This window comes from Sus scrofa, chromosome 9 (assembly GCF_000003025.6).
Source record: "Sus scrofa isolate TJ Tabasco breed Duroc chromosome 9, Sscrofa11.1, whole genome shotgun sequence".
Lineage (NCBI taxonomy): Eukaryota > Metazoa > Chordata > Mammalia > Artiodactyla > Suidae > Sus > Sus scrofa.
Genome location: NC_010451.4, coordinates 64,784,797 through 64,807,454, shown reverse-complemented (window position 1 = coordinate 64,807,454; position 22,658 = coordinate 64,784,797). Strand labels below are relative to the sequence as shown.

The following is a 22,658-nucleotide window of genomic DNA, read 5'->3' as shown; positions in this document are numbered from 1 at the left end:
CTGACCTCTTGGGAGCAGCCAGTGGCCACACTCCAGGAAGGAGTAGGCGTGCAAGAAGAGCCTTCCCCAGGCCCTGCCCCAGGCTACCCAGGGGGAGCTGACCCAGAAGAGCTGGAAGGGGGGCGGCCACCTCCCCCGCTCAGAAGCCCGCGGGTGAGGCCAGGACTGCTGGGCAGCCCAGAGACCCAGGTGGGGGGGCGGGCCGCGCCGACCACGCCCCCCGACCACGCCCCCTACGTCACGGCCTCCCCGGGGGCGTCACCCCGCCCAACGCTCCAGGTAGCGGCGGCCGCGGCTGCCCTCTGTGGCGGGAGGCTCACCCCCGCGGCCCTCCGCCCGGGGCGGGGAGGGGGCGTTCCTGCGACCCGCCGCCCGTGATGTCACAATCGCGGCTGGCCCTGGCGTTCCCGGGTCGGCTTGGGGCGCCCGGCTGCAGGGCGGCGATTGAAGCGGGCCGCTGGCTCCCGAGTCATGGAGTTCCCCTGGCCCCTCCTCTACCACTCCCACTCCCGCGCTGGGCCCCCCCGCGGGGGCTAGCGTCCGCGCGGCGGCTCCGAGGGGGTGGGGCTGCAGGGAATGGCTGTGCCCCCTTCGGCTCCCCTGCCGTGCTCGCCCTTTTACCTGAGGAGGCAGGCGCCTTGCCCACAGTGCTCATGGGGCATGGAGGAGAAGGCGGCGGCCGGCGCGGGCTGCCGGGAGCCGCCGGGCCCCCGAGGGCCGCCGCCGTCCCGTGCTTTGGCATATCCGTGGACCACAACGACATCCTCCCCGGCGCCCTGCGCCTCATCCGGGAGCTGCGACCGCATTGGAAGCCCGAGCAAGTTCGGACCAAGGTAGCCGAGTGGGCGCGAGGCCCGGGATGGGGCCCCGCCGGGGCTGGTGTGGGGATGCATGGACCTCTGTCCCTGCATCCTTCCGGGTGTCCGTCCCAGGGGTGCGCGACTGCTGCTCAGGAGAGGGGTGAAATGGTGGTTTGTGTGTGTGTTTCTTTCTTTATCTATTTTGGTCCCTAAGCAAAGCTAGGCTCCTACCTTCCTCGGCCCTCCACACAGCTCTCTCCTCTTGGGGCTCTCAGGCACTCCGGAGGTCCACCTGCCCACTGTCAGCACATTGCGCGTGCGGGACCCACCCCCTGTCGCTGCGTGCTGGTGCCCCTCGCTGCCCAGAAGCGTGTTCCCAGCTGGCTCTGAAACCTGCGGAGGCAGGAACTTTTAAGGGCATCCCCCCAACACTCCGACACACATCGCTGCACCTTCTCCACCCTATGGTGGGAACCAAGCCTCCAGGCTCTGAGCTGCTTCTCCTGGTCCCAGGAGCCACCCTGTGAAATTCCGGGCTAGCCCCCAGCCCTGGCGCTTGGCGGTGGTAGAGGGGGTGGGGGGGTGGTTCTGGCTCAGCAACACCACTCCCCCGTTACAAGGCACCTCCCTGTTCTGCTGGGCACATTCTCAGGGACATAGACGTGAACAGAGCCTCCCCTTGAGGAGCCTCAGGCTGACTCCCTAGATGAACTGCCTCCTTTCTAAAGAGCCTTCATCTGCCCCATCCTCTCTAGGAGCTGCCTGTGGAGGAAGCAGCCGGGAATGGGCACCTGCAGCTTCTGCTGGAGTGGGAGGAGCTCCATGCTGGTGGGCCTTTCTGGGTGGGGAAAGGCAAGGGTCAGAACCAAGTGTGGAGGCTGACAGACCCTTCTTAGAGGAGGGGAGGGTGGGTAACGTTTCTAAATAAAAGACCGCTTTGGTATAAAACTGTCAGGGCATTAAGTAGGACTGACGTTAATTCCAGCACTGGCCTAACATGCTGTCTTCCAGTCCCTCCTCTCTCTGGGCCTCAGTTTCCCCACCTTTTATTGGTTCAGATGTCCTCTAAGGCACCTTACAGCTCTGTCACACTGTGCTCTGTAAATTCCTTGGCTCATTTCTCCTTCTCACCCTACCCAGAGAGCCAGCTCTCCCAGCCCAGGATCTACTATCTCTTCTGGCCCTAAGGAACTCTGACCATCAAAGCCCTGGGGTGGGTGCCCACCTCAGTCCCCTCCTGTGCCCCTGCTGCTGGGTGGGGCAAGAGACACAGCAAGGAGCCCTCTGCCTGTAGGGCAGTGAGAGGCTAGTTGGGTCAGGCTGTATCCATCCTGGGCTACTCCCGGCCCTCCTCTGCCACATTCTTTCAGGGCCCGATAGGAGAGTGAAGATGGGGAGGGGGTTTCTGCCCACCAAGTGGTGTGAAAACCCCTCCACTGCCAAATCCTATCCAGTAAAGGAAGGCCCAGGAGAAGTGGGCCTGGCTTTGCCCAGGCTGCCATTTTTTGTCTTGAGCTTTCTGGTCTACCTCAAATGTTGGGACAGGGTGGAGCATTAGGAGCAGTGCTGAGCTCTTAAGTGAAGGGGCTAAGGATGGGGGTTCTGTGTGACCGTGCTGAGGGTTCAGATGAGCACCCCATGCTGGAGTTGGGGTGCTGCAGGGCAAGAGCAAAGTCCCTGGCCCACATATCCCTGCGCTGCCCTCTCCCCCATGCCAGCGCTTCACTGATGGCATCACCAACAAGCTGGTGGCCTGCTACGTGGACGAGGACATGCGGGACTGTGTGCTGGTCCGGGTGTACGGGGAGCGGACGGAGCTGCTGGTGGACCGAGAGAATGAGGTCAGGAACTTCCAGCTGCTGCGGGCACATGGCTGCGCCCCCAAACTCTACTGCACCTTCCAGAACGGGCTGTGCTACGAGTACATGCAGGGCATGGCCCTGGGGCCTGAGCATATCCGTGAGCCCCGGCTCTTCAGGTGAGGAGGCTGCCCAGGTACCATTCATCTCTATGATGCCACGGGCCTTGGGTGTCAAAATCCTTGGCCACTTCCTTGGTGGAGTCCATGAATGAGAGTCTTAAGATCTGTGAATTCCTTGAACCTGCATGAAAAGTGTGTGTGTGTTTATCTGCCTGGCTCTGTGGAGAGGAGCTATAGCTTCAGTAGATCTGCAGTAGGGTCTGCTAAAAGGATATGCCCTTGAGGAGGCAAGTGAGAATTTTGGTGACCATGGGACCAAAGGAGGGATCTGCTTCCTGGCCCATGCCTCATTTGTCGGGCCCACCCCACGTCTGACCTGGAAACATCTCTTGGAGCCTTGAAGTGAAATCTGAGCCAAATCCCCAGAGCGCTCAGGGTTTCTTGCCCCTCCCCTACTGCCCAGGGCTCAGGGAGGCCTGGAGAATGGGCCTTATCCAGGGTGAGCGTGGCTGTACCAGCCCAGAGAGATGCCACCCTTCCCCTCGCCTGAGCTCTTTCTGGGCTTTCTGACAAGGCGGAAGTCCATGTTTGGGGAACTGCTGAGACTTCCTTCCAGAGGCTCACAAGAAGGCTCCGTGGGGCCCCCAGGGAGTACCCCCCATTAAATGCCTGGATGTGTAGGACCCAGGAATTGGACTTAACCTTTAAGCACTGTGGATGCCACTGTGGGGTCTGGAAAGAGGAGATCCAACGAAGAGTCCCTATGGTGGTGTCCTCTGACCATGCTGAGCAGGGGTGTCTGGCCAGGTCCCCCTCCCTCCCTGTGACGCCACATGTATGTGCAGGGCTTTCAGACTGTAGTGAGGTTCCAGGCAAGCCGACGGTGACCCCTGACACCGGGGACAGCAGCACCAGTGTCTTCCTGAGACCCTTTGGATCTGTCCTGTTCCTCCCAAGGGGAAGGGGCCTCCCAGATCCCAAGGGGAAAACAGGAAAGCCCACCAGGGGACTGGACCAAGAAATTTCTTTGCTCCCTCACCTGCTCCCCAGTTAAGCTCAAGCAGGTGCACCTGGCCCTATTTGCAGGGAGCCCCTAGCAGGGCCTCTGGGGACTTAGAAGAAGGCAATGTGAGAGCACCCCATCCCTCCTCTCCTGAGCCATCCTGCGTCTCGGGCTGGCTGGGCCCGGGATATTCCTGTGGAGTTGTATGTTGTAGCTGTGGGTAGGGGTCTTCCCAGGCTCCAGCTGATAGCTCCAGATGCTCCCAGCTGTGGATGCGAGGTCAGAGCAGGGGGCGGGGGGACCCTGTCCTGACTTCTCCCACAGTACCCCTCCCACCTCTCCCTCAGTCTTGTGCAAAGAAGCTCCACTGTTGGCAGGTCCTCACTGCTCCCGGGCTCCTGCCACCTCTGTGAAGCTAATGCTGTCACTCATCCTCTCACAGAACCAATTACCATTGTCAGGAAGATTGAAGATGGATTTAGGTCTGATAAGAGGAAGAACTTTTTATTTGGGGGAGAGCCAGAAATTGGGATAGGTGTAGGAGGTAGACCCTTCCTTGATGATTTTCCCAGCAGAGACCATCATCCTTCTGGCACGAAGGTGGATCTCTGCAGGAGGAAGAGGCCTCAGGAGCCACCTCCCTATGTTCCCCTGAACCCCACCTTCCACCCTCAGCATGGAGACTTTGCAGCACAAAAATGCTGAGTGTCGAGATTACTTTCATTGCTATTCCAGACAACAGCTCTATTGATATTCAAGAAAACGCTCGGTTCAGGCTCTTTTCCGAATCTTCCTTTGGGAAGGGAAGCTCTGGGTCTCGGGTCTGCTTCCCTGTTTTGCCCAAACCCTGGTGGGCTCCCTTGTGCCCCAGGGCCTTTTAGCCTCTGAAAGCGCAGTCTGGGTCTCTCTCCTGCTCGCTTGCTGCCACGCCCCCTGCCCCCTCCACCCTTCAGGAGGTGGGAGTCTCGGCAGCGCTTCCGGAGGAGCCCCAGACGCCCCGCTCTGCTGTAATGGGTGACGGCCAGCCCCTTCCCAGGACCTGGCAAGGGGAGGGGGTGTCCCTGGAACAGCTCCGTAACAAGGTTTCAAACAGCCAGTGCCTTTGTTGTCTTTCCCAGTGGTTATTATTCGAGCAACAGGCAGAGGCAAAGGAGGCTTGAATGTTGGAGGCGCGGCAGCTGGCTGGGGGGTGGGGCTCCAGAAGGGAGAGCTGGCAGAGGACTGGGAGAGCCCAGCCGGGCCACAGGGCCTCAGACGCCGGGTCCTTATCAAGGCCCTCCCTCTCCGACCATCCACCCCCGCCCTCTCCCAGCAACCTTCCGTGGTTCTGTTTTCTCCTCTGCCACCGCCCCCTCCTTCTCTCCCGGGACCTTGGATAATGTCCACAGGAGAACTTGAAAATAGAACGCTGGTTTGTTTTGCGTCCTTGGCACCCAGCCGCCAGCATCAACTCCCTGCTGCAGAGGAAGGGGCTGCCCTGGGCTGGCTTGCCTTCCCTCCCCACCTTGGCCAGACTGATAAGAGACAGGCATTTCTTCCCTGCCTGGCATCACCACCCCCTGATCCCTTGGGGCCATGTGTTCACCGCCCCCTGAGGGCATGGGTCAGAGTCCAGGAGGTGTTGGGGGAGGGTACTCTCCCCATCCCCGGGTGACCCCCCTGTCCTCCGGGCTTGCTGTAATTACACAACCTTGGAGTGGGGCGGGGTCATTGGCCTGCTTAGCCCACTGCTTTGCCCTTCTGCTTCCTCAAGCTGCCCCAGCTCTGGTTCTGGAAGGGGAGCTGCTAGGCTGAAGGCTTTATTTTCACGCCTTCTGCCGAGACCTTCCTTCTGGAGGACCGAGAACTCCTAACAGATTTGTATGGTCTTAACCTCGGCCCCAGTGGACCTTGTAAGGGCCATTTCTTTATGATCGGGAGGGGCTGAGCTGCAGAAGGCCTGTCCCACACTCATACTCTGTTCTTCCTGTTTTCTGCTGTAGGCTCATCGCCTTAGAAATGGCAAAGATTCACACCATCCACGCCAATGGCAGCCTGCCCAAGCCCATCCTCTGGCACAAGATACACAATTATTTCACCCTTGTGAAGAATGAAATCAACCCCAGGTACAAAGATCTGTGAATGGGTTCAAGGCTGCCACTGTCTCTGCTGCCTTAATATGGCCTCCCCTCCCCGGCCCACCCTGGCCAGGAGGTTTAGGCTTCAGTCCTCATTGCTCACCTCTGTCAACCAGCAGAGGTGGGCTGGTGGATGACACCTCGGGAACTTGGGTATTGAGCTCAGAGACTAAGCTTTGCCCATGGTCACAGGGCTGTAGTCAGAGGTAGGGCTTCTGTTTCCCAGCCTAGGACCCTTTCTACCTGAGCTGCCTTCTGCGCATGGAGAGGCAAGGGCCTGGCCCTCTTGAGAATGGGGTGGGGCTGAGTTCAGATCAGTCAGAAGAACTCAGCTCTTTAGCTGACAAACCTTTGAGACTTCAGGATTCCTGCTACTTGTCTGGGCAGCCTCTGGGGCCGACGTGGCTCTGGGGCCCCTGCTCCCCACCATGTTCACAGTGACAGCTTGCTGTTTCCTCACTGCTCTTGCCAGGGAGGGACGCACCCCACCCTTCCTGACATTGCCCTCCCCCAGGGAAGACTCGGTTCCCCGGCCCTCTCCTTACCCTCTCTGCCCAGCAACCTGAGTCCTTCTAGCCTCCAGATACCTGACGCCTCAGCATATCCTTGAGTGCTGAGAAAAGGATGGTGACATGAGAAAAGACTGGGGCACCCCTGCCCCTAAAAAGGCCATAGCGAGTCTCTGATCCCTCCATGGTCAATCCACTAGGATTGAACACCACTCTTTTCCAGCTGTTCATGGGAGCAGGGCACAGAAAAGGTTTGGGAGAAGGGTATCTCCTTCCCCTCCTAAGATGACAAGATAATAATTAACCACCCCGATCATGTTTCTCTGTCACATGCACACACACATGACTTTACCTAGATCTTCCCTCTGGGTCATTACCAAGCACTGCTATGGGACTATTGGTCTAGGATGGCCCATATTCAGACTTTCTGTGTCAGATGTTCTCTCGGGGACAAGGACTGCCTTCCTCCTTGGGGTGAGAATGGCACGTGGAGAGCAGGACCCTCTGATCATCTGGCCTACCACTTTCATGTGACAGATGGAAAAACTGAGGCCCAGAGGAGAGATGGGACCTACCCAAGGTTGTTACTGATCAGAGATAGTTCAAGGACTAGAGTCCAGGCCTGGTGTTCAGGCATGACCCATGTTCCTGCAGCATCTCTTACCTGTAGTGCTGTGTAACCTTGGGGTGACCTGTTGGAAAGGGAGTGTTCCCTGAAGGAGAACCAGCCACTGTCCTTTGTTCTCATCACACCTTTGACCTCGGGCAAATCAAGTTTGGTCACAAGGCTTAAGTTGGGCCTCTTGAGGGCAGTGACACCTGCCCTAAACTGTCCAACCTGCCACAGGCAGGGCAGTGATGATCAGTCACTCAGATGAGATGAAGCACTTGGGAACCCGTCTTGGCCTCATAGCTCTGACTTAGTCAGTCCTTCCTTCCATTGATTGATTGGGATTTAACACAATAAAAACTTGAAGGTGACATAAACCCTGCCCTCAAGGCTCTTAGGAACCATCTGTATAAATGGCGCCTGCCTGGGCAGGGTGTGTGATGTATGCCAAGGTGGCAGCACCAGGGGAAGTCTTCTTGGCAGAGATGGTGTGGCCGAGATGAGAAGGGAGGCTGCTCTGGCTAGAGGAGACGGCTTGAGCCTGGCTTGCTGTGGGTAATGGGTAGATGAGGCTGGCTGAAGCAGATCCTCAGGACGGGTTGGGGGTAGGGCCGGAGATGGTGCTGCAAGGGTGAGTGGGTGCTAGATTATGAGGGGCCTTCAATGCTGGCTTAGGGAGCCAAGGTTAATTTGGCAGGTAGTGGAGAGTCAGTCACTGTGAAGGTGTCAGAGCCGAGGGCTCAGGTCAGTCCCCTAATCAGGACTGTAATTTAGGAGGAAAGCCTTCCACATTGTAAAGGACAGATGTGTCTGGGAGATGGGAGGCCAGCTGGGGGAGCGTCATTAAATGGGCCACATCTAGGACTAGGGTTCCCAAATTTGAGCATGAGGTGGTGCTTACTAGGTACAGGCTTCAGACCTAATCCTGGGGTGCTTACTAGGTGCAGAGTCCGAGCCTAATCCTGGACATCGATTGGGAGGTCTGGCATTACACCCTGGGAATCTGCATTTTTGACCGGCTTCCCCAGTGACTCTGAGGCAGGGGATCAAGGAAGCAGGTTCTGAGGGACATTGCCCTGGGGCAGCCCCATGGGGAGCTGGAGAATAGGCAAAACAGCCAGACCTTGTGGAAATATTTTTTATTTTTGTTTTTATTATTTTATTCTTTTAGGGCCGCACCCGTGTCATATAGAAGTTCCCAGGCTAAGGGTCAAATCGGAGCTGCAGCTGCCGGCCTACACCACAGTCACGGCAGTGCTAGATCCAAGCCGCACCTGCGACCTACACCACAGCTCACGGCAACGCCAGATCCTTAACCCACTGAGTAAGACCAGGGATTGAACCCACATCCTCATGGATACTAGTCGGGTTACCACTGAGCCACAACAGGAACTCCAGACCTTGTGGGAATAGATCTGGGAGTCCTTAGGGTTGGGCTGGGCAGGGAGGAGCCCAGGGTGGCTGTGGAATATGGGGGTGATAACGGCTTCAGGGGCATCAAGAAGAGATTCGGATGGGTTGATGGGCCTGAGGGCAAAGATGGTGAGCAAGTAAGTCCTCCATGGAGAGAAGGTCTCTTCCCTCTGCCCGGATCCCGAGAGCTGAATGGACATGTGCCAGGCAGCCGTCCTTTCTTCAGGGGGAACCCCAGGCTTCGCTGAGGAGAGCCCCAGCCCCTGCCCCCACCTCCTGCTGCCTCTGAGGGACAGAGGAGTAGGAGGAGCTCTTCTTCCTGGGCTGTGAAAGTTTCTGGGATGCGGTGGTGGTTACTATTCTGCCAGCCCCACAGCCTTGAGAGTCGAGCGATGGCAAGGCCGAAGGTAGCAAAGCTGGCAGTGTTCCAGGTGCTCAGGGGAGGAAAGCAGGGCAGCAAGGGAGGCTGCCCAGGGAGGTAGAAGGCCTGGTTTGTTCCCACGGTAACCAGCTGCCTGGCCTTGGGGTGGGTAGTATAGGGGTCAGATAGAGGTCAGGGCCTGGGCAGCAAGCATCTTGGATGTCAAAGACATGTTTTTCCAGCTGAGACCTGGGCACACTGAAGGTAGCCCCCTAAATCTTATCTTTGGATGGTCTCAGTCCAAGGGGGGAAAAAAAATCTTAAAACAAAAGGTAGCTTTTTTTTTTTTTTTTTTTCTTTTTAGAGTAGCACTTGCAGCATATGGAAGTTCCCAGGATAAGGGGGCAAATTGGAGCTGCAACAGTACGCCTATACCACAGCTACAGCAACACCAGATCCAAGCCGCATCTGCAACCTATGCCACAACGTGTGGCAATCCCAGATTCTTAACCCACTGAGCGAGGCCAAGGATCGAACTGGCATTCTCAGGGACACTATGTCAGGTTCTTAAACAGCTGAGCCACAGTGGGAACTAAAGGCAGCTTCTTTTAAAAAGCCAAGATCGGAGTTCCCTTCGTGGCTTAACACATCCGACTAGGAACCATGAGATTGTGGGTTTGATCCCTGGCCTCCCTCAGTGGGTTAGGGATCCGGCGTTGCCGTGAGCTGTGGTGTAGGTCACAGATGTGGCTCGGATCCTGCATTGCTGTGGCTCTGGAGTAGGCCAGCAGCTACAGCTTCCATTGGACCCCTAGCCTGGGAACCTCCATACACCGTGGGTGCAGCCCTCAAGAAGGAAAAAAAAAAAAAAAAAAAAAAAAAGATTAAAAAAAGCCAGGATCAAGGAGTTCCCATCATGGTGCAGCAAAGATGAATCTGACTAGGAATCATGAGGTTGCGGGTTCGACCCCTGGCCTTGCTCAGTGGGTTAAGGATCTGGTGTTGCCGTGAACTGTGGTGTAGGTCGCAGATGTGGCTCGGATCCTGCGTTCTGTGGCATAGGCTGACAGCAGAAACTCTGATTCAACCCCTAGCCTAGGAACCTCCATGTGCCTCTGGTACGGCCCTAAAAAGAAAAAAAGTAATAAAAATAAGAAACTCGGGAGTTCCCGTCATGGCTTAGTGGTTAATGAATCCAACTAGGAACCATGAGGTTGTGGGTTCGATCCCTGGCCTTGCTCAGTGGGTTGAGGATCTGGTATTGCCGTGAACTGTGGTGTAGGTTGCAGACACAGCTCAGATCCTACGTTGCTGTGGCTCTGGTGTAGGCTGGTGGCTACAGATCCGATTGGACCCCTAGCCTGGGAACCTCCATATGCCGTGGGAGCGGCCCTAGAAAAGACAAAAAATAAAAAAATAAAAAATAAAAATAAAAAACTCCAGTGAGAGTGAGGAGAGGCCTTTCCCCATCCCACCCCTAGCAGACTTGTAGACTCAGAGTGGCCTGTGCAGAATCTCAGAGGCTACTGAGCACCGCCCCCCCCCCCCACAGTTTGGAGGCTTTGGGATTCTTGCTCTCCTCAGGAGAGCAAGTAGTGTATCCATCTGTGTAAGACACATCTGGAGGCTGGAGGAAGCCTCTGCCCTTCCCTGAGCCTCAGTTTCCCCATGGGGGTGGAGACCTACGATCCTCTTTGACTTTGACCTTCTCAAAGCCTGCAGGGGAGGCTGCTGCTCATCCTTTCCCAGGGGGACATGGGGATGCCTCAGTCGCTGAATACACTTCGCTGTGTTCTGGCCTCTTGGCGGGTGAGGGACAATGGGACATTTCTCGTTCTCATCCTCCTGCATGCGCACCCTCAGTGCCCTGAACAAGAAAGCAAACAGGAGTCACATGCCTGAAGATAAAAACCCTAGCCTCCTCCCCTCCACCCATTGGTGGTTCTGGGGTTTTCAGGGCTCTGCTAACTGTTTGGCTTTTCAGTGTACACAGACCTGTGTGCTTCCTGGGGACCAAAGTTCAGAACATTGGAGCACAGTATACCCTTTCCAGCTTCCCCATGGCCTCCGAGAACATCGTTGATTGACCTCTTCATTCATTCTTCAGCATGTACTTTTCTCTGCAGAAATGCCTGCTGTGGGCCGTGGGATGGGGTGGGGCTGAGAGACAGGTGGCCTCTGTGCATCTTTGTTCTTGCCTTCAAGTGGCCCCACACAGGCAGCGGGCAGGGAAACACCCTCCTAGTTCAAGGGGTGGGGGCGGTGAGTTATCGGAGCTCAGCAGAGCAAGTGCTCTGGCATCGAAAAGCCCTGGTATCCCCTTGACCTTGTAGGAATGGGCCGAGGAAGCAGTATTTTTGCTTTCTGGTGTGGGTCTGAGTGGTCTTACTGTGCAGTGAGAAGCTAGACTAGATGATCTCTGGTCCTTTCCACATGTGATGCCAGCCTCCAGAGTGGGAGACATACCAGGACCACCCTTTGCCTCCTCAAGAGGGCGCCAGCGCTTCCCCCCACCCCAGAGCAGTGATTCGTCCCCTGGAGGAGCTTTTCTGGATCTTACTGTAGAGAACTACACCTTCCCCCTAGGAATTGTTCTGAGCATCCTATGAGCAGGTCTGTTCACATCCTACCCACCCCCACCCCCGCCGCCCGTGTCTCCTGTCTGGAATAATTGAGTTTGAACACTCATTGTCACCTTCCCCAATCTCTCCTGTGCCTCTGTCCTTATTTCCCTCTCCCTCTGACCAAGGAGCAGGATGCTGTTGGGTCAGGGACTTTTATGCTTTGCAAAATGCTTTTATGCCCATGTTTTAATCAGCTTCTTAGAGTAACCACAGGAAGTCAGAAGGACAGGAAAACCTTAGTGCCATTTTACAGATGACAGAAGTGAGGGTCTGAAAGGTCAGCCATTTGTCTAGGGTCCTTCCGCAGGTGGAACTCGTGATGGGGCCAGAGCCCAGGGCATTTGAGGCCAAGCACCTGTGTGTCTGCTCTCAGCCCTCCCTCTACCGGCCAACTTTCTTGCCACTGTCAAGCCTTTCTGCAGATGTCCCTAAAGTGGAGGTGTTGGAACAGGAGCTGGCCTGGCTGAAGGAGCATCTGTCTCAGTTGGATTCCCCTGTGGTGTTTTGTCACAATGACCTGCTCTGCAAGAATATCATCTATGACAGCACCAAAGGTATGGCTTCTCTGGCCCTGGCCACGCAGCAGCAGGGCTCAGCCTGCTTGACCAGCTGGTTTCTGGGTTTTGGTCCTCAGGCCAGTACTTGGACAAGCAAAGTGAGACCTCCGGTATAGGTCAGAAGTTAATTTGTAGGAGAGAAATGAGAAAGAAACAAATTCCTACTTAGAAAAATCTTTGCCAAGAAAGAACTCAAAAATCACAATTTGCAGAGCCATTCCCCGACAAGGATGTCTCGGCTGCCCTGAGCCACTTTACAGAGAGGGAGAGATCCCGTGTTCCTGATGAGAGCTTCGCCTCAGGAAGCCCCGAGCTTTCTCTCTGGTCCTTAGCCGTGCTGAGGACCCAGCAGTGTGAGAGGGACAGCTGGGGCTGGAGTAGGGCAGGTGACAGATGGAAGGAAGCAGTTTAGACGGTTGCCACCAAGAAGCTGGGTTGCTGCCGAGGCCAGGGAGGGCCCGTGGGCATGTTCCTGAGGTCTTTGGAAGCTTGACCAGGCCCCGTTTCCAAATCTGGGGCCAACCCTCCCTGCCTCTCCTCTCCCACAGGTCATGTCCGATTCATTGACTATGAATATGCCGGCTACAACTACCAAGCTTTTGACATTGGCAACCATTTCAATGAGTTTGCAGGTGAGAGGGGCGTTCCTCTTTGGCCTCTGTCCAAGATACCCTCCTCAGGATGGAGGGCCAGGTCCAGGGGGGAGGAAGAGAGGGGCTTCTGTAGGTGGGGAGTGGAGGCTGGACACCCTGTGCTCCAAATATCACAGTTCAGGGGCAGGGGCACAGCCTCCGTTGCGAGAGCTCCAGGTCTCATGGGGGAGGCTGGATGCACAGACACAGCCCCTGCTAGCCTATCTGGCACTTTGGTACAAATTGGGAAAACTAAACTTGATGGAACACGTTAAGAGTTCCTGTCATGGCACAGTGGTTGACGAATCTGATGGGGAACTATGAGGTTGCAGGTTCGATCCCTGGCCTTACTCAGTGGGTTGAGGATCTGGCATTGCCGTGAGCTGTGATGTAGGTTGCAGACGTGGCTCGGATCCCACATTGCTGTGGCTCTGGCGTATGCCAGTGGCTTCGGCTCCGATTGGAACCCTAGCCTGGGAGAAAAAAGTGTGTAGTCTGCAACTGGACTCCGCAGGTTCCCCTCCTGGCTTTGTTGCTTGCTAGCTGCATGACCCTTGGGACAAGTTACTTTCCTTCTCTGTGCCTCTGTACAAAGGAAATGCTAATAGTACCCACTTCATAGTATTGATGTGAAATACACGCACACACACACCAGTGTGGCACATACTAAGCCCCCAGTTGGTGTTTGCTGCTGATGTCAGGCAGGGGAGCTTGCCTGCAGCTGAACGGGGAATGGAAGAGGAAGAGCAGCCGTGGAAGAGGTTGGCTGAGCCTAGGGCCGTCCTTCCATAAAGGCAGGTGTGTACAACAGAATCGTCTGTGTAAAAGAAGCAGGGCAGGTTTTTCCAGCTCGAGAGCTTAATTGTTAACCAATTCGACAGGGCTAAAGAGGCGACTGGTGGATGGACCCAGACTGGAGGGACATCCCCAGGCTGGCAGTGTGGGATGCTTGGCACCATGTGGCCAGTCCCTATGGCTTAGGATAGGTGAGGCACGCCCAGGCCAACTGGATTGCTGGCATCTGACGCAGCCTCCGGCACTCCCCAGCCCCCATCAGGCCAATCACGTCCCTTCTGGAACCTCAGGTGACCAAGGCTGTCAAGCACTGCTGGCTCCTGAGGGGATGCCTCCCGGGGGGTGGCCACAAGCTGCATTGAGGAACCCACGGGATGGCTGGGGCCTCAGCTGGGCAGAGCAGCTGAGCCATGGGGGGTGGCATGGAGCAGAGGCTGGCACTGCAGGGCGTGGACCTATGACTGCTCGGCTGCCAGACCCTCCAGCCTTTCCAAAAGGGATACTTTTTAAGCATTTTAAGTCCTTACCCACCTCATGGAGCAAAAAGTCCAGCTGGACATTTCTCCAAGGGGGGAAGATTGCATCCTGCTTCCAAGTAGAGAATGAAAGAGCAGGAACCTGGCATGTGGGGAGGAAGAGGGTGCTAGAGGGGAGAGAGGGACCACCAGGGTCCTCGGGAGCAGGGGGATCCGGCGCCGGGAGCTGGGAGTTAAGAACCAGCCTCTGGAGTTCCTGTTGTGGCTCAGTGGTAACGAATCCAACTAGGAACCATGAGGTTGCGGGTTCGATCCCTGGCCTCACTTAGCGGGTTAAGGATCTGGCGTTGCCGTGACCTATGGTGTAGGTCGCAGACACGGCTCGGATCTGGTGTTGCTGTGGCTCTGGCGTAGGCTGGTGGCTACGGCTCCGATTGGACCCCCAGCCTGGGAACCTCCACATGCCGCGAGTGTGGCCCTGGAAAAGACAAAGAGACCAAAAAAAAAAAAAAAAAAAGAACCAGCCTCTAACTATTGTGTGACCTTGAACAGCTCTCTTCTCTCTGGGCCATAGTGTCTGTATCTGCACCAGGAGCTTCTTCCCCAGCCATACCCTTAGGGGCCCAGGAGGCAGTGTTTCTCCGGGCATATAAAGGAAGCTTGGGAAGGATAGGAAAAAAAGAAGAGGGAGGAAGAGACGGGAATGTGCCTCAGTCCTGGTCCTAAGTAAACTGCTTTTCTCTAGCCCAGCTCTAAAGCCAGGGTCTCTGCACAGGATGTGACTGGTGCATATTGGGCTGGCAGCTTGAGGATTCAGGGAAGGGTGGCCTAGAAGGAGTCAAAGCCACCTAGCTCAGGGATTCTGGGCCTGACTGCATTTCTGAATCATTGGAGGAGTTGGACAGGAATCTGTATTATTGCCAGGCTTTCCAGCTGATGTTCTTAGGTAGCCAGCTCAATGCTGGTCCAGGGAGCAGTGTTTGAGATGCATTATATCCAGCTCCCCGACTTTAAAAATGAGATTTAGGCCAGTGAGAGGAAAGTGTTTGCCCGACAACTAGGCTCCCGATTCAGAGTTTTGACCCAGCATCTCCTCCGTACCCAGGTTTTATGTAGGGCTCAGGGACCCAGTGGTGCTATCTTGGGGGGTCTGTGTCAATTCCAGGACTGGGCCTTGCCCCTCAGTGAATCTGCCTCTCTCTGTGCTCTCCTCTAGCTCAGCCCACTGAAACTGGCACCCCCAGCTGGGACGGGGGTCGACCCTTCACGCATTAGAGTTTTTGATCAGAGAAGCTCCATGCTTAGGCACAGCCCCACAGGGGCAAAGTAGATGGTGGTTTTGAGGGGATCAGGGAACACCTCCTGAGCTGGAAGAGACCCCCCCCCCATGGGGGCCCAACTCCCCAGGAGTTTCTGTGCGCATGTCTCCCCATCAGGTGTGAATGAGGTCGATTACTGCCTGTACCCGTCGCGGGAGACCCAGCTGCAGTGGCTGCGCTACTACCTGCAGGCACAGAAGGGGATGGCTGTGACCCCCAGGGAGGTGGAGAGGCTCTACGTGCAAGTCAACAAGTTTGCCCTGGTGAGTGCGTGTGACTGGGAGGCGGAGGGGAAGGAGGAGCCAGGAGGAGGGACTCAGGGCTTACCCCCAGCTCCTACCTCCCCACAGCCCAGGGAGGAGGAAGCCCAGCCCAGGGTCAGGGGTGAGGCCCTGGAGACTCTCGTGCTATGTTCTAGAGCCCCAAACCAGAGGGGCCGTCTGGAAAGAGACATCTTGGGCCTCCGGTTAATAGTAAAATGCCCTGTTCACTGCTTTCCTCTCATTCCATCAAGTCCAGGTTTTCTCCTTACCAGGGAACGACTTCCAAAGAGATCTCAGCTTCCTACTATCTCTCACTGAGATAAGTTCTTTCTAGTGTCTAACCTTGGCCTTTTATGCTGCAGTTAAACACCCCCCCCCCGTTTTTTTAAGCCTCTAGAGGAGATAGAGAATGTTAGTTCTTTTTTTTTTTTTTTTTTTTTTTTTTTTTTTTTTTTTTTTTGTCTTTTGTCTTTTTAGAGCCACACCCATGGCACATGGAGGTTCCCAGGCTAGGGGTTGAATTGGAGCTACAACTGCCGGCCACAGCCACAGCCACAGCCACAGCCACGCCAGATCCGAGCCACGTCTGCAACCTACACCATAGCTCACAGCAACTCCAGATCCTTAACCCGCTAAGTGAGGCCAGGGATCGAACCTGCAACCTCATGGTTCCTAGTTGGATTTGTTTCTGCTGCATCACAGCGGGAACTCCAAGAATGTCAGTTCTAATCCCCCTTTTTAACTACCTCCACTGTCTCAGACCCCTATGTAAGCCTTTCCCGTCAGGCTCTTCCTTCTCAAATCACTGTGCTGTCAGTTCTAGATTTTGAGTGCTGCTTAGCCAAGGTACATGCCAGGTCTCCATTGCTGGGTGCCCAGGGGATTGCTGACTAGTCTTGCTAATGTCAGCCATGCATAAGCAAGAAGATGAGTCAGCTGTCCTGAATTAAATAAAAGCTTTAATTACCTGTACTTTTGGATTGCGGATTCTATTTTCCATATTGGTATAAAACTGATTCTCATCAGGTTCTTCCTCTTAAGTGTTCCACCCATGCCTTCCTCTTGCTAAACTTTTTTTTTTTTTTTTTTTTAGGGCTATAGGTGCAACATATGGAAGTTCCTAGGCTAGAGATCAAATCAGAGCTACAGCTGCCTGCCTATGCCACAGCTACAGCAACACCAGATCCGAGCTGCATTTGTGACCTACACCACAGCTCATGGCAATGCTGGATAGTTAACCCACCAAGAAGGGCTGGGGATCGAACCCTCATCCTCATGGATACGAGTCTGGTTCATTTCTACTGAGCCACAATGGGAACGTCCCTCTTGCTAAATCTGTAGTGATGATTCCCACTTGCTAATTAATCTCCATCCCTTTAAGTTATGGGAGAGGAATAGCATGGAGGGAGGAACTATAGAGTCAACCCCAGAGTGGGCAGGACTTAGGGTGGGATGGGAGGGCTGCGGGAGTGGGCCCCCTGGCCTGGGAATGCAGTGGTGGCACAGCTGTTTGTCCAGGAATAGCAGGAACCATGGTGCTCTGGCTTCTTGAGCCCAGGGTAGCCTGGGCCCCCTGGTTGTCTGGCTCTGGGGAGGCAGGTGACCTACGGCACGGGGATCGGTGCCTGGCTCAGACCTTCCTCCCATGTCTATGCTCATTCTCTAACCTGAGCTCCTCATGGTAGGAGACAGGGAAGGGGAGGAGGAGGTCAGCTTAGGGGTCTTCCAGCAACTGGCCCTATGATGCCCATGTGACCAGGGCACTACGGACAGGGTGCCAGCCCCTGCACTGGCCACCAGGCCTAGGCTCTGGCTTAGGGATTCCTCTCATCCTGGATACTTTGGCCTTAAAGAGTCTCTTGGGTAGGGAAGAGACCAGGGATGGAGCTTGGGTCCTGCTTAGGCTGGGGAGCAGGTTGAAAGCCCCCATCCTGCTTAAGCCCCAGAAGGGGTAGAGCCTACTCTGCTTGCCTTTTTTTAGAAGGAGTGGAGCCCCCAAATATCGTCAGTGACTTGACCTCTGCGATATCCCCCATCTGTGCCAGGAGGACCCCACCCTGTCTCTGCCAGTGTCCTCGTATCTCTGATGGTGACTGTATCCCTCCAGGTCTGGGGGTCCGTGACAGGTGTGTGGGGGGGGTCACCACACTGACCTTGTCTGATCCGTTTTCAGGCGTCTCACTTCTTATGGGCCCTCTGGGCCCTCATCCAGAGCCAGTTCTCCACCATTGACTTCGATTTCCTCAGGTGAGTGCAGGGAGCGAGTTGGGGAGGCGTGGGGAAGGAAGAGCCTTGAGCCAGGATGTGGGGACAAAGGACAGCCCCAGGAGAATGTCCAGGATCCATTCCTGTGCTCTGCTAACTCATCCCCATTCCAGCCAGCCCACACGAGGGGATCAGTGCTCCAGGAAGGCCGTGGGAAGCGCATGCGCCCAGAGCCCCTCTCTGAATGGTGTCAGAAGCCCCCGCTTTCTGCCTAGTAGGTCGAAGATATGGCTCAGATCTGGCATTGCTGTGGCTGTAGTGTAGGTCACAGACGTGGTTTGGATCTGGCATTGCTGTGACTGTGGTGTAGGCCGGCAGCTACAGCTCCAATTCCACCCCTAACCTGGGAACCTCCATATGCCACAGGTGTGACTGTAAAAAGAAAATAAATGAAAAAAAAAAAAATGGGAATTCCTGTTGTGGTGCAATGGAAATGAATCGGACTAGGAACCATGAGGTTGCAGGTTCGATCCCTGGCCTCACTCAGTGGGTTAAGGATCTGGCACTGCTGTGAGCTATGGTAGAGGTTGCAGACATAGCTCAGATCCTGCATTGCTGTGGCTGTGGTGTAAGCTGGCAGCTGCAGCTCTGATTCTACCCCTAGCCTGAGAAACTCCACATGTCTCAGGTGCGGCCCTAAAAAGCAAAAAAAGAAAAAGAGAAAAAAAAAAAAAAAAAAAAAGTAGCAGAGGGAACAGAGTCCCAGAGGGAGGGCTGACTGGCTGAGGTCACACAGTGATTTAATGCTTTTACCTCCCAGCCTCCCTGCCTGGGGTATCAGACCCACCTGCTCCTCCAGAAGCCCCCTAGTGACATCCTAGGACTGATAACCAAGACTGTACTTTGAATATTGACCACTTAGGCAGCCCTGTTGTGCATGATACACATGTCCCTAAAGGACTAGGAATCATTTTGTCTTCCATCCCAGTCCAGTCTCTGTCTTTACCCTCCCCACCTGCGCTCCGCTAAAAAGGAATCACTATGCTGGCTTCAAAGTGTTCCCCAGAATTAGAGGAATGCAAGGCAAACCTATCATCACACCTGTTAGGGTGGTTACTTTTTAAATTTATTTTATTTTATTTTATTTTATTTTAATTTAATTTAATTTTATTTTATTTTAATTTTAGAGCTGCACCTACAGCATATGGAGGTTCCCAGGCTAGGGGTTGAATCGGAGCTGTAGCTCCCAGCCTGTGCCACAGCCACAGCAATGCAGGATCTGAGCCGCATCTGCAACCTACACCACAGCTCATGGCAACGCTGGATCCTTAACCCACTGAGCAAAGCCAGGGATCAAACCTGCATCCTCATGGATGCTAGTCAGATTCATTTACTGCTGAGCCACAACAGGAACTCCTTCTTTTGGGACGGGAGGGGTGTCGGGGGATGTTTACTTTTATTTTTATTAAAAAAAATTTTTTTTTTGGTTTTTTTCTAGGGCTGCCTCTGCGGCACATGGAGATTCCCAGGTTAGGGGTCTAATCGGAGCTGTAGCCACTGGCCTACGTCATAGCCACAGCAACTCGGGATCCAAGCCGAGTCTGTGACCTACACCACACCACAGCTCACGGCAATGCCTGATCCTTAACCCACTGAGCGAGGCCAGGGATTGAACCTGCAACCTCATGGTTCCTAGTTGGATTCACTAACCATTGAGCCACGACGGGAACTCTGGGGGTGGGGTGGGGGGTATTTTTAAATAAACAGGAAATAACAAGTGTTAGTGAGGCTGTGGGGAAACAAGAAGCCCCGTGTACTGCTGTTGGGAATGTGAAATGGTGTAACTTCTGTGGGAAACAGTTCTGTGCTTCCTCAGAGAGTTAGCAGTGGAATTATTATGCGATCCAGCAACATCGCTGCCGAGTAAACACCCCAAAGAGGTGAAAGCAGGGTCTCAAACAGATATTTGCACAACCACGTTCACAGCAGCATTACTCGCAATAGCCAAGAGGTAGAAGCAACCCAGGTGTCCCTTGATGGATGAATGGTTAAACAAAAGGTGGTGTGTGCATACAGGGAATATTATGCAGCAGCCTTTGGAAGGGCAGAAATATGTCACAAGCTACCACACAGATGAGCCTTGAAGGACACTGCACTAAGTGAAACAAGCCAATCACAAAAAAAGACAAATACTGTATGATTCCACTTAGATGAGGTAACTGAAGTAGTCGCATCCCTAAAGAAGAAAGTAGAAGGGTGGGTGCTGGGGGCTGGGTGTTGCTGTGTGATGGAGATAAAGTTCCACTTTTGCAGAAGGAAAAGGCCCTGGAGATCTGTTGTGATGTGACCATGGACCATGGTGAACTATTAAAAAAAAAAAAAATCAGGGAGTTCCCTTTGTGGCTCAGCAGTTAATGAACCCAACTAGTATCCATGAGGACTCCGGTTTGATCCCTGGCCTCGCTCAGTGGGTTAAGAATCCAGCGTTGTCATGAACTGTGGTGTAGGTTACAAATGCAGCTCCGACCCCGAGTGGCTGTGATGTGGGCCAGCAGCTGTAGCTCTGATTCTGCCCCTGGCCTGGGAACCTCCATTTGCCCTGGGTGCAGCCCTAAAAAGATAAAAAAAAAAAATCAACAAACATGTTTAGGGAAGGGTTGCTCCGGTCTGATCTAAGAAGAAAAGTACAATTATAGTTGAAATTATTTTTATTTATTATTATTATTTTTTTTTGTCTTTTGTCCTTTTAGGGCTGTACCAGCGCCATATGGAGGTTCTCAGGCTAGGGGTCTAATCGGAGCCGTAGCTGTCAGCCACAGCCATAGCAATTCCAGATCCGAGCCTCGTCTGCCACCTACACCACAGCTCACGGCAACATCAGATTCTTAACCCACTGATCGAGGCCAGGGATTGAACCCTCAACCTCATGGTTCCTAGTCGGATTCGTTTCCGCTGCGCCACAATGAGAACTCCTATAGTTGAAATAATTTAAAACAAACACCCCAGCCTAGGCTGGGGTCCATTTGCCCAGACCCAATGGGCTGAGCTGGTGAAGAACCTTCCTTGTGGTGTCAATGCCCCTACCAGGGCCCACCTGGCTTCCCTTCTCACCCTCCCGTCCCCCCTCCTGTCTTCTGGCAGGTACGCAGTGATCCGATTCAACCAGTATTTCAAGGTGAAGCCTCAAGTATCGGCCTTGGAGATGCCAAAGTGACCAGCTTCCCCCTCCCTCTCCTACCCATCTGCCTGGCCAGACCCATCCTCCAGGGCTCAGTTCTGCTCTGGGGTCTGCACCCTCGGACAAGATGGGAGAGGGGACAGGTGGGTGTCCCAGGAGAAGGCTCTGCCCCTGCTGCCAGCCCCTGGGACGCTGCTGGTGACCACATTCTCCTTTGGAGGGGTTGACAGGACCCAGCTCTGGGGATCGTCTTCACCTTATCAGACTTGGGGTCGGTGGTGGCAGAGGGCCTGTGGCCAGCCAGGACTCTGACCACACCCATCCCGGGAAGCCCGGCATTCCTAGCCCGGGGCCATGCTGGAATCTGGGCTGCCTTAGATGTGTCTTTGACCTTGCTGGCCTGGGGAAGGGGGAAGGTGGGAGGGCTCCATTCTACCTCCAGTGCCCTGAGCCTCCAGCCTGTCTACCCCTGCATGCCCCACATGGGAGGTGCTGAACTCAAACCAGCATCCTGCCAGCTCTGACAGATGGATGTAGATATTTGGGGTAGGGGAGGTCCTAGAATTAGGTTTGATGGCTCGCCCAGCAGCCACCTCATCTGAGATCCCTGTGTTTCTCCAAATCAGATCCAATCCAATAACCCCTTCCCAAACCTCAGCCCAAGGACATGTGCTCTCCTCCAGGCTTGGGTTCTGTCTCTCTGCCACCTGCTGGGAGGGAAGGGAATGGTGACATCTTGGGCCACCAAGGGCTGGCTCTGCTTCATGCTGTGGCTTGGCTGGAGGGAACGTAGCCAGCAGCCTCCTGCCTTGCTCCCTCCCCTTCCCTCCTCAAGTGGATCCAGGGTCTCGCTGCTGGGGAACGACTCGTGAGAGTTAAACAGCAGGGCCAGGGACCGGGGCCAGGGACCTCAGGGGCTTGCCCAGTGTGGGGGAGCCTGGGTGGGATGGGTTGTGAAGGTGCTGAAGGAGCTGCCACCCCTGACTCCCAATGGCCTCCACCTCCCTTCTGCCCTCACAGCCTCATGGGCTTTCCTGCCTCTGACCTATAAAATGATTCATTTGTAAATTATCATGGTTTTCTGCATTAAACTGACCATTTATGGACCACTCTGTATCTATTTTTTTGGGGGGGGGCGGTGGCCGCACCCATGCCATGTGGAAGTTCCTGGGCCAGGGATCGAACCTGCACCACTGGAGTGGCAATGCCAGATCCATAACCCACTGCACCACAAGGCTCTGTGTGAGTGCCAGTGGTTAGGATTTGACTCCGACAGTGTGATGAGTTCTCCTGACGTGAGGGGTGGAGAGGGGATCCAGCCCCTCCCCTCTGGGGTCCCCTTGGGTGGTACATTTTCTACCAGGCCCTCCGTGTACCTGACACACAGGGCACAGGGCCCTGGTTTGGGGCAGACCAGGGCACAGAGCTGGTGCTTTCACAACTCCTCTGCTTTTGACCATCTTACTAGACTAAGTTGACCCTGAGAGAGCACAGCTTAGGGAGAGCTAGGCTGTGGATTCCAAGAACTCGGCCTACTCAGGCGGTGGACCAGTAAGCCCCAAATGGTACCAAGCAGGACTTCTTCCCAAATCTCGCTGGCCCCCAGCTGTTCGGGAATTGGGATGCAGGTTGCTCTGCCTGAGGGCAGGCAGGGTGATTCCTGGAACCAATCTGTCATCTTCTCAGAAGGCCAGAGGGAGGGAGAAGAGAAACTCAAAGGTGAGTGGGGGCACCTCTCTGCAGCCCAGGCTGTACTCCCAGGGCTGGGCCTCAGGGCTACAGCTGCATCCATGCACCCAACCCCACCTCCACCCCGACAAGGTGCCTGGTGCCCATAGTGGCAGCAGCGGCCACAGCAGCAGCTGCCTTCCAGGT

At 54.9% G+C, this 22,658-nt stretch overlaps 1 protein-coding gene across 4 annotated transcripts; it reads left to right on the top strand.

The window, feature by feature from the left end:
* On the top strand, positions 339-21,890 carry ETNK2 (ethanolamine kinase 2). 4 transcript variants are annotated; one of them, XM_013989550.2, is made up of 9 exons: positions 477-833; positions 1,556-1,628; positions 2,519-2,778; positions 5,707-5,829; positions 11,770-11,912; positions 12,464-12,547; positions 15,255-15,400; positions 17,574-17,647; positions 20,747-21,890. In XM_013989550.2, exons 1-9 carry the CDS (start codon positions 577-579, stop codon positions 20,817-20,819), a joined length of 1,233 nt encoding a protein of 410 aa, XP_013845004.2. In that variant the 5' UTR covers positions 477-576; the 3' UTR covers positions 20,820-21,890. The 4 variants fall into 4 exon arrangements, 3 of the variants coding, with proteins under 3 accessions (XP_003357431.2, XP_013845004.2, XP_013845003.1); XM_003357383.3 differs by lacking the exon at positions 1,556-1,628 and having other exon boundaries at positions 358-833; XM_013989549.2 differs by lacking the exon at positions 477-833 and having other exon boundaries at positions 1,562-1,707.